The sequence below is a fragment of the Solenopsis invicta genome, chromosome 4, assembly GCF_016802725.1.
Source record: "Solenopsis invicta isolate M01_SB chromosome 4, UNIL_Sinv_3.0, whole genome shotgun sequence".
Taxonomy (NCBI): Eukaryota; Metazoa; Arthropoda; class Insecta; order Hymenoptera; family Formicidae; genus Solenopsis; species Solenopsis invicta.
This window is the reverse complement of record NC_052667.1, coordinates 20,465,618-20,477,226: the sequence shown is the minus strand read 5'-3', so window position 1 is coordinate 20,477,226 and position 11,609 is coordinate 20,465,618. Positions and strand designations below refer to the sequence as shown.

The 11,609-nt window shown below is 32.0% G+C and overlaps 1 protein-coding gene across 4 annotated transcripts; it reads right to left on the bottom strand.

Annotated features, from left to right (window-relative positions):
* Nucleotides 1–1,847: 1,847 nt before the first annotated feature.
* On the bottom strand, nucleotides 1,848–10,926 carry LOC105202548 (alpha-tocopherol transfer protein-like). 4 transcript variants are annotated; one of them, XM_039448729.1, is made up of 5 exons: nucleotides 10,912–10,926; nucleotides 10,191–10,358; nucleotides 9,203–9,555; nucleotides 4,145–4,508; nucleotides 1,848–2,177 (listed from the first exon to the last, which is right to left on the bottom strand). In XM_039448729.1, the coding sequence occupies exons 3-5, from the start codon at nucleotides 9,484–9,486 to the stop codon at nucleotides 1,953–1,955; spliced, it is 873 nt and encodes a 290-aa protein (XP_039304663.1). In that variant the 5' UTR covers nucleotides 9,487–9,555; nucleotides 10,191–10,358; nucleotides 10,912–10,926; the 3' UTR covers nucleotides 1,848–1,952. The 4 variants fall into 4 exon arrangements, with proteins under 4 accessions (XP_039304663.1, XP_039304662.1, XP_039304664.1 ...); XM_039448728.1 differs by lacking the exon at nucleotides 10,912–10,926 and adding an exon at nucleotides 10,527–10,881; XM_039448730.1 differs by lacking the exon at nucleotides 10,912–10,926 and adding an exon at nucleotides 10,527–10,881 and having other exon boundaries at nucleotides 10,191–10,337.
* Nucleotides 10,927–11,609: the final 683 nt, after the last annotated feature.

Genomic DNA, 11,609 nt, shown 5'->3' with positions numbered 1-11,609 from the left:
TTTTATAAACCTGACTTCCCACAATTTTTTCATATTTAATTTAATTGTTGTACTATATTGACACATAATTTCTAGTTGCATTCTTATTTAAACGAATAACAGAAAAGTTATTCCAGATCCTATTCCGCATTTGTGAAAATAGTAAAAAAGCAATAATTTTTTTATAAATAATATTCTTTAATTATACATGTTTCATTTTTTTGATAACATATACTGATCTGATCTACCAGTTATTTACATATATGACTACAAAGTGTTTACAGGTTATCATGAGGGATCAGTTCGCAGGAAGTCACGAAAATCACGGAAGTCAAGCAACGTTTACTGGAGTCGCGACTTGAATGGGTGGCCACTCAGGAATTTCCAAAAAGAAATACTTGAGAATTTTTTTTTACGAAAAATGTTTTTTAAAATGTTACACAAATATTGTTTTGTTCATTGGAATTATGTGGAGTAATAATATTTATGTGAATATTTTGGTAAAATTCATAACATTGCAATGTTGCTGACATGTTTCAAAGCAATATTTCAAAAAGCGAACATCTCAATGTTGCTGCAATCTTCCAGCAATGTTGCAGCAATGTTGCAGCAATCAAAATGCAATATTACAATGTTTCAATGAAATCATTCTGCAATGTTCCTGCAATCTCTCTGTGCTGTATGGAATATTTGTAGCATTAATGTTGTTTGTATGCTATTGCAAAAACGTTAAAAATTCAATACTTGTTAAACGCTTAAATACTGCCTCACTGCCGTCGTTACCAAGTATACCTAATAAAAACTTCAATCATAGTGTTCTGTCTTTTAGTCGAGAGACCGAAACAGGTCTCTGAACTAAAATTTTTGTCTTTTAAAACACCAACTAGAAATTTCATAACATCTGACTCTTCTGCATTAAGATTTTTTTATCTTGCGTGTCGTCATCACTAATGTTTGTATTGGACATTTTATTGAGCTTCGCAAAATTAAGATTTCATATCTATTGCGCAGTGATTCGGCCAGAGATGTATGTATATCGCACGGAGGCCGTCTCGGTTGATCTGATTAAGTTCAGTCATATGGCAAATGTTGCGACGCCGAATGTGCGGCACTTAGGTAAACCGCGGATTTAGAACCCTTGTAGAAAAATACTATTGAACACTACTGCACTGCAGGAGAGTAATAATGTTGCAATGTCGCAGTGCAGTAATATAATGGTAGTGCCTCAAAATACTACTAGTATTTTTCTACAAAGGAACGTTTAATTACTTCAAGGTCAGATAGAGATATGCAAACTGTGTGAATCAAATTCTAATGTCAAAAAAATATTTTATAGGATTATTGATACATTTTTGTATTAGAATCTCATAGGCTGGTATTCACAATCGTTAGGTATTCACAATCGTTTCTTATATTCAAGATCGTTTTAAGTACTGTCAATATTGTCGTCAATCAATCTCGCAGTATCAGCCGAATTAGCATCTTAAGGCGATGCTGGACCGGTCTCTATACGTGCTTATTTTTGGACACTCATATCTCTTTAACTGGCTTTACAGATCACAAAATCCTTTGACACAATTAAAGCAGGAACAAAAACATATTTCGCTAGCTGTAATTTAATACGAAAAAGTTGATTAAAAAATAGTTTAATTTTCGGCTTCTACAACCGACTTGTTACAACATGTGCCCCATATAAAAGTTTTAGACATTGTGTGTGTAAAATAGGTAAGTGGCCAGCGGAGTATATACATATATGAAAAATGTTCCACTATTAGAATATTCCAAATGCTATATCTATGTACTGAGGTATCCGTGGGATCGTTTTTGTCAATCTGAGACAATTTGAGATATCTTATTATAATTCGAGATTATGTAATCAAAACGTTTAAATTTTATTTATAATTTGATAACTTCTACAAAATTTTTGTTTTGTCCGACTTTGAATAGACGTACTGGTTAAATCTGCTAAACTTCTAACTAATGCAACAAGACTCTTTTTTTGGTGTGCTAATTCTCAACGCTTCGTTAACGCGTCCGGTTGCTTCATCCAGCAGGAACCATTCACGATAATCCTCGAGTCGCTTTATTTGAATATCGGCTAATTCTCGTGTAAAACCTCCTTTTCCACCCATCTCATTCGGCAGCGCATCTACCGGTATGTATTTAGAAAGGTTTTCCAACGATGAATGAAAATGTATCTGGAATTAAGAGTTAAATGAATTTAGAACAATTTATCTGAATAGTAAATAGGGTACAGTAACATTCCTGCCGCGAATTTCTATAGAAATATTTCTATACGTAACCTATGGTTCCGTTTTCCATCATTAAAATTAAAATTTTAATGACTAGACTTTTTTCAAGATTCCATTATCAATATGCTGAGGATTATTCTAAAGTGAATCAAAACGTTTGTTCGCTTTTTTTATTTAAGATAAATAAATATTTACTGTATAATAATATTAATAGTTGTGATTTCGCACCTACCCGCACTGACTCTCAGTAGCCTTTTTTCTCAATTTTTTATTGTTAAAATTTAAATTTGATATAATCTCACACAGTACCCAACGATGTCTAACGGACATTATTTTGAGATATCGCAATAATCATATTCCTAGATGGTCTCAGTTATCTAACGAATACAAGAGTCCACATGTGTGAGATCTTGTAATAGAGGAAAGGAGGAGGTTGTGGAATATTGTTTTAGCAATATCTCAATAAATATTAACGCGGCATAATTCTAACCAACCAACGCCAGTTTATTAACCATAGAGTTCTATCAATCACGCTATACATATAGATAGAAGCTCATATATAGAATAGCTCGGATATTTGTATAGAATGTAATTTCTAATTTACTAAAGAGGCAAAAAAGGATCTGTTTGTGGAATAGCAAGCGGATCACAGAACAAACTAATGTCATAAAAGACACTTTTATTTATAAAAACACATTAATTAATGAATTTTCGTAGATTTTATACACAAATAAGTGCGACAAAAGAAAATTTTAAAAACACTTCATAAAATTTTATTATAAAAATTATTTTAAACATTTTTGGCTTAAAAATTTTTTTAAATAAAACTTAAAACTTTTTGAAATAATTTTTTTGTTTTTACAAACACATATTTCGCGGTTTTTCTTAACTTCTGAAATATAGATAACGGTGGTAACTTTAAAAGCATCTCGTATAAGAATTTTTTGCTAACCCTCACATTAAAATATTTTTTTTCCTCTTCTCCTGTTCGCAAGTATTCAGAATAAATAATTAAAAACTTATATTTTTTTTGTAAGTAAAAACTTATAAAATTAGCAATAACAAAATTGCTATTCGTCAGATCGCTATATCAATAGTGTGATTTTTTCAAATATATATTTTACAGTTTAAACTAAAGTTAATTGTGCTATTCATATTATTGATTTTAATCTAATTTATTGTTCAGAATTGTTTATTATTGTTTAAAAATAATTGTTTGTGACATTACAAAATTATTTTATTGTTGCGTTATATTATGTCTGATATTGTTGCAATAAGTGCATTTCTTAAAAATGCAGATATTACTGCTAAATGATTTATTTAAACACAGTACTGGTTTTTCAGATTGAAAAACCTGTACAAAATTTTGATTGCTTGCTGTGTATTAAGGGAATGAGATAGAAGATTCAAATTAGAAGGGAAAAAGTTTGAAGTCTTCACTATTGATCGTGACATTGATCAAAACTTAACTAAAATTTAAATGGAAGTAAAGTCTTTTTGTCATCTTTTTCTTGTTAAATAATAATAATTTTAAAAAGAATAATAATGCCATATTTTTTTAAAAGTAATACTCTTTAACTTTAAAACGCTGTATTGTAAAATCTTTAAGTTGATTATTATGAAGACATGATTTAATTTAAAAAAATAGATTAATTTACAAATCTTTATTTTTGTTTAATAGTTTTTCCTAAATAACTTCGATAAATCATTTTTCGGCAATACAGTTTATTTAATCACATTTTTTAAACTTTAATTTTAATTTTAAAAAATTTATTGTAAAATATTAATTGGAACAAAAGTTATGATTTCTTAAAATTATATGGATCTGTCAGACCTTTGCACTGTGTTTAAAGTTGGCGCTGAATGTTCTGCGTTTAAGGATTAAACTTAATTAATAAATTTGTTATATTTACCATGTTTATCAGTTCTTTCTTTATAAATGGTTTGATAATATTCATGAAGAATTCCATGGCAGGTAGTACGTTTATAACATGGATTCCCTTTAAACGTATTGGCGATGCCTCTTGGATGTAATAAAAATTTTTCTTGGATGCCAACGGACTTGTTCGCGCGACATGACCGAAAGACACTTTACTAGCATCAAAGACAATGACATAACCGTTGTTTGTACCATCCGTCAGAAGAAATATATCGTATAACATATGGACATATTTGAGGTAGTCATTGTAGTTAAAGTGAGAAGAATCACCATCCAGAAATGTTGAATATATAATCTTGTAGCCATCCTTCGTTACTCCATTTAGAGGAAAATTGGTCCTTTTTAAATCAAATCAATTTATCTCAATTTATTAATTCATTTAGTATAGATCAAAATATTAGCAAAAATATTGTACATTTTACTCTTAAAAATCTACAATTAAACGTTAATAAATGTACGAGGTGTGTTCAAAAAGTATCGCGAATTTTGTGTTTTTTCAAAAATTATTTATTTATTCATGAATATCTATTTTGTCCCCTTCAAAGTAATCCCCATGAGATATTATACACTTGTGCCAACGGTTTTTCCAATCTTCGAAGCACTTCAAAAAATCATTTTTTTTTATCTTGTTCAGCTCCTCCTTCGATGCCGTCTTTATCTCGTCAAGCGTAGCGTAACGTCGTCCTTTCATGGGCCTCTTCAGTTTAGGGAACAAGAAAAAGTCACAGGGGGCCAGATCTGGGGAATACGGTGGCTGCGGCATCATTAGTGTGTTGTTTTTGGCAAAAAAGTCGCGCACAAGCAACGATGTGTGAGCAGGGGCGTTTGGTACGAATTTCGCGGCGACCCGTCTCATGCCCAAATCATTGATAAAAATCGAATGGCACGAGCCAATCGATATGTTTAGGTCCTCAGCAACTTCTCTAACGGTGATTCGACGATTGGCCAATACCATTTTCTCCACTTCATTAATTTTTTCGTCTGTTGTTGAAGTGCTCGGGCGTCCGGCACGCTCTTCGTCGTTCACATCTTCTCGGCCTTCTGAGAACATTTTGTACCACCGATAAACGTTGCTTCGGTCCAAGGTAGCTTCTCCGTATGCCACAGTCAACATTCGGAATGCATCCGCGCACTTAATTTCGTTTTTCACACAAAATTTGATACAGGTTCTTTGATCCATTTTTTTGAATAGGTAAAAATCGAAGACGATCCAAAACACGTGCAAGCAAAGCAGCTGTCAACAATTAAGTGAACATTCAAAATGGCCGAGCTTGTCGGCATAAGTGAGAGACATGAGTACCAACATAACGCCACAAAAAGATCGAAATTCGAATATACGTAACCCGCAAAAATTCAAAATTCGCGATACTTTTTGAACACACCTCGTATTTAGGTCACTGCATCAATCAATAAACAAATTAAAATTTAAACTAGTCAAATGAACATATAAATAAAATTTTTTAATTATGAAATTTTTTTATAATTACTTGTTTAAATAAAAAAATGATATTTTGATAAAATCTTTATAAAAACTAGATTATAAAAAATACAATTAATTTGCAATTTATTATTTTAAAGTTTTACTTTTTTAATACTTTTCTGAAACAGTAATTTACTGCTGATTGTTCAGCGACTGATGTAGTGACCTTATAGGTTTTGTAGAAGTTACTTTATTTTCTGCGCAGATTTAAAAATGAACTTGTTTGTCGGTTGTGCGCACACTTTCTAAAATGTTCCTTAATGAAAAATAATAATTTAAATATAATGTTATACAATTTTTTTATCAAATAGATATTTCTCTGTGTACATACACGCTTTCACTTGTGAATAAGAAAATACGCAAATAGCATTCCAAAGAAAAATTATGCTAAAAAACTAGAACCGCGGATTTTTCACGAATTAAAAATCCTATCCCTTCGTGTCTTTTGTCAACAATCCAATACTGTAGAGAAAGAACGATAGTCGTTCCTAAGATAGTAAAGAATTGCTGGAATGAGAAAGAAAAATATGAATGAGGGAAATTATACAGAAAGGAGAGACAAAAATATTATAACAGAAATGGGTGGAGTCTGAAAGCTATAGAGGGTTGGAATAAGGTAAAAAAAAGTGTAGAGGCAGAATTAATTAAAAGAGAGAGATATTCAGAGACAGAAGGAAGAGAATAGAATTATAGAATCAAGATATAATAAATACAGAAAAATAAGAGTAAAAATGGAGATTCGGGTCCACGGTATCTGAAGAAAGAGAATTTAGATAAGAAGAGGAAAAGGGGTTAAGATAGTGGTGAATTTGAGATGCGTAAATATGGAGTAAACAAATTTTGGTTGGAAAAAAGGGAATAGAAGTGTGTGTTTTGCGAAGAGAGATAGGATAATATTGTGAGCATTACGCAGGAGATTGTAAGAAATTGAAGGAGACGTGATGTTAGAAAGAAATCATGTATTTATTTACTTGAGAACATAAGCCAGAATGATTAAGACCCCGAGGAAAAAGATACAGAGATAACTTGAAATAACACGTCGAATACAAAAATGACGGAGATGAGGACGTAAGACTACGGGTTAATTTTATAACACACACCTTCCATAACCGTAACCATAAGACGTACCGTAAGAATTAGCCAATCACAGTCGAGAATTCAGATTCTTATTTCTTAATTCTCGACTGTGATTGGATAATTCTTACATGGTTACGGTTATGGAAGGTGTGTGTTATAGCCTTTACCAAGACTAGAGCGAGACATGGAGCTTAGCGGACAACGTGACGATAGAGACGGTACGTAACGGATAATAGACGCTTGCACGCGAACGGAACTGAGTTTTGGTACGACGATTACTGACGCGGATAATGAAACGGCACAAGACGGCGATATCTGGCGCGGGTTCGCTCTTCTCGGAATCGGCTCGTGTTTACAGCAAATTCGGCGGATCGTTTAACAATAGCCCGGGTGGCGCTGCGGTCGAACGATAGTTTCTAGGCCTGATCACAGGAACGGCGGCGGAACGGGACACGGGGTACAAATCCGTCGGTTCGCGTAGTCTGACGCATTGACGATTAGTACTGCTGTTTCGACAGTGGGTGGCACTTCTGCACTCCAAGAGCGCTTGGTGGAGGCATGGAAACCCCGTACCCCCGTACGTGGAGAAGTGCTGGCGGCAGAAAGTTGATAAGGAGTTTGCTAGTTGCCAAAAACTCTTGGCGGAGTCCAAGTTCGCTTGAATCTTCGGATCAGCGGGTGCATGAGCGGATCAGATCGGTTGCCAAGAGCTCTTGGCAGAAACTCAGTGCGCTGGATCGATCTGGGTGGCTTCCGCTGGGAAAACAAATCGGAACGGAAAAGAGCGATATCTGCCGCGATCGGCCGGCTTATATACCCGAATCCCAAGATGTCGGAGACGTTCGGGAAGACGTCGGCTCCTATCGGCGGTCAGCATCCCCGCCATTCGAGATCGGGTACATACACTGGCCGAGCCTGCGTTTGTTTGCGCGATGTGTCCGGCGCGCGAGCGCGTCGATGTACCGGGGTCGACTGAGTACAGTTGTACTGGCCGATGATAGTTCGCGCGTACGGAGCGTCTTTCTAGGCGCTTCGTTACAATAATATTCATGTAACATTTTCATAATATTCTATCTCTTTTATTCTATCTTCTCGGATATTTCAATAATATACTACAAATATTATATAAAGCGGACATGTAACATTAATACAATATTCCAACAATATTAAGAAATATTATATTCTTAGGATAATATTTTTGGAATAATATTTTAATATTATTTTAATTTTTAATACAATAATATTTGTATAATATTCTAAAAATTGTAGCGCTTATGAAGCTTTTTCTTGGACATTTTGAAATATCTTTAGAATAAAGTGTGCTGTAGGAGGGCACTTTTACTACTGTGCAGTGTACTATACTTGAGTGCATGAATTTTAAACAATTGATCAATTTAATCGTTTTATAATTTGAAAAATATTATAAATCTCGATACTTTGTTATTAAGATATTTGTTTTACAAAGAAACATAATCAAGTGTCCCCCATCCATCCGTCATCCGTTAGGTATAATACCGTCTCTATCGTCACGTCCGTCGTCCGCAAAATTCCATGTCTCGCTCTAGTTTTGTTAACCAGTAGTCTTACGTCTGCATCTACGTCATTAGTGTATTCAACGTGTTATTTCAAGTTATCTCTGTATCTTCACTTGGTCTTATTAATTCTGGCTTATGTTCTCAAGTAAATAAATACATGATTTCTTTCTAACATCACGCTTCGTTGAATTCCCCCTCCAATTTTAATGAGTTTTGAATATGTTAAAATATAGAAAAAAAATAAGAGACGTATTTTTTTATACGTACTGATTTTAAGAGGATGAACACCCCTTTTGAACAAAATTGGTGTTTCTCTTTTGAAGCAAATATTGTCGAAAGAAAATATTGTCGAAACTATAAGTAATAGAAAAAAATATTTTGAATGAAAGTTGAACAGTTTGAAAAGAACTTTATAATAGTGATAAAAAAATTCTTTTAAATTTTTTTAATTAAAAAAATTTTTTTATCTTTTATAGGGTATTTTTCAAACCATTCAACTTTTATTCAGAACATTTTTTTCTAACTCTTATAGTCATCATCTCTTATATCAGCACGTATAAAAAAATACATGTCTCTTTTTGTCTATATTTTAATATATTCAAATTAAAATCTACGGAAAACACTTGATTGTATTCCCTTGTTAGAATATTTCCAAAAAATTAGCTTATGGAAAGATAATTTTGAGGCACCGTGTATATACATAAATAATAGCAGCTTTGATTGGATTGCACTAGTACGCACTGGTACACACGTTAAAATTGCTACACACAAATATAACTGAAGTTTAAAAATGATTTATCACATATCATTACGTTGTTTCTTGTACGACACGACGCGACGGCTTTACTATATACACTAATGCGTCAAATCAAATTCTTTTGCTTTAAGTTATACAAGTATTATAATATATTCGATCACTAATATTAATAAAATCACTCACGTAACTTTGAAAGCTTGTCGTAATTTCTTTTCCTCGAGCGGATCCCGATTACAAAATATTTCTGATACATGCGTCCTGGTCGTGTAATAATTCTCTATTGTATTTTTCGTTGGTTCCATTTGATAATAATTGCTGTGAAGAAACAAGGCGAGAAAGCTGTCTTCAATTTTTGGCAAATGTGGTTGTTTCTCGCACCACTCTTTCAATGATTGTATATCGGATAATTTTAATTCAGGATTTTTTTCCATTTCTTCCTTTAATGTGACTCTTCTTATTATTGGCATTGAAACTTAATTTAAATTACAACAAAAATATATTTTATTGTATCTGCTTGTATTTGAGTAGAAAATTATCTAGAAAAAATTAATTACAAGTTAGCTTTTACTATTTTAAATTTATAATATTAAACAATCCAATAATTAAAACAGAAAATTTCATAAAATTGATTATTAGTCATAAAATAAAATAAAAATTAAAATAGATAGTTTTATAAAAAATTATTTTCTGAAAAATAATTAATCAAAAATTAGTCGTGCAAAGCAGCATTAGTATACGACAGCTAAAATATAAGTATACCCAATCATTTTGGAATATTTTAATTATATTCCTTGATTAAAAATTGAATAAAAACCTGTTACTTGTTATAATGTTATAATTATAATATATCACTTATTAAGAAAAACTACTTAAAACAATATAAAAAATGCCAACAAATTAATACTTTTTTATACTATTTTTATGAATTTAACATCAGAACAATTAAAAAAGTGATTATTTAAGAAATTTAACTGATCTATTTAATTTTGAAAATATTGCGTTGTTGTATCTTTTTATTTATAATGTACAAATATTTTAAAAATTAACATTTTTACATCTTAAAAAGAGTTTGTTATCCTCAATAGAAATATGATGATTATTATTATATGCACACGTTTATGTTAATATACCTGAATTGAATACAATTCATAAATATTAACAAATTTAATACCTATTAGAGAGGTCACTTTAATTTTTATTAAGAAACACTTTCTTTTCTTCACGTTTCTTCCGCGCTTTAATGCAATATTTTTAAAGCTGGTGAAGATGTACTGTACAATCCAGAAACTTATTGAACACTGCTGGAACTGGATTTTAACTGCAGATGTAAGTTTGAGTTCTATTATAAGTTAAATTCTAATTAGAGTGGGGTAAGAAATTATATGTTACATATAACTTCTATGAACACTTTTTAATCGTAACACACATATGCACGACAAAATTACAGCTACTGATGCCGACTTTAAGGTCAGAGTCAAACGAGAATTGAGTAGAGAGCACAACGCACATTATTGTTTTGCTGATTGGGTGAGCAACTTATTCTGCTGGATGCGCATTGATAACGCATTGAGTGTTCGTTTGCATAATTGGCTTGCAAGCTTGTGAGTGCACTCTCGTGTTGTCAATGATCGAGTTTCGTAAAGTGCATGATGCTCATCATTAACTTTTTTCATATTTAATTTAATAATTATACAGTATTGATTTTTTTCTGGAAGTATTCTTATTTAAATAAATAATAGAAAAGTTATTTCATATGCTATTGATTTGTAAAAATCAGTAATAAGCTATAATTTTGTATATATTTATATAAATATATATAAGATGCATTATTTTGTTCTTGTTGGTCACCGAACATTAAACAAGAATAAAATAATACATGCGTTTTACGGAACTCAGCTATTGACATGTGCAGTATGCGCTCGTAAACTTGTGAACTAATGCGAACGTACACTTTATTACGTTATCAATGCGTAGCAAAATAAGTCACATGAGGTTATCTTCCATCATACTTAATACGTTTCCTTTTTGTCTTAAATAAATTTATTTCATTATGATTTAATATTGTAACCCTAGTCACATTTTCTGCAAAGCAAAATCTGCGTGCAGTTAAATGCAGCAAAATTGAGTCAAATGTGCAACAGATTATATATACTCAATATGGTCCTGCTGGCAATCGGTTGATAGTCTGTCAGCAAGATTCGTGAGATGTACATGCAAATGAACTATTTGCAAATACTTGCTGCAGAAATCGAACTTGAAGCAGATTTTTCCTTTAGCTGCAGTCTATAAACAGAATTCTGTAATTCTTGCAGCAGGTACGTGTAAGTTTCTTGTGTCTTACAGAATCTTTCAGAGGATTTGAGCAGAATGAGGAAGTAGATCATAACGTCCTGCTGGCAGAATTTGTCAAGATCTGCTGCAAGATTTACAGATCTCGTCGAAAAATACACATCAGTTCTCTTATAATCAGTCTCAATAATGTTTTAAGTGAACTTTGTAAACATTTACAAAATTCCTCATATTTACTTATTATTAATGTTTATTTAACATTTAAACTATTCATTTTTTAATTATTAGGGCAAGGTAGGGT

Bases quoted from the DNA above. Each gene is read 5' to 3' on its own strand.
- LOC105202548 (XM_039448729.1), bottom strand. From the start codon at position 9,486: ATGCCAATAATAAGAAGAGTCACATTAAAGGAAGAAATGGAAAAAAAT. The intron at 4,509-9,202 runs GTGAGTGATTTT...TGATTTAAAAAG, and splicing joins CGACAAGCTTTCAAAGTTAC to GACCAATTTTCCTCTAAATG. The intron at 2,178-4,144 runs GTAAATATAACA...TCTTAATTCCAG, and splicing joins AGAAAGAACTGATAAACATG to ATACATTTTCATTCATCGTT.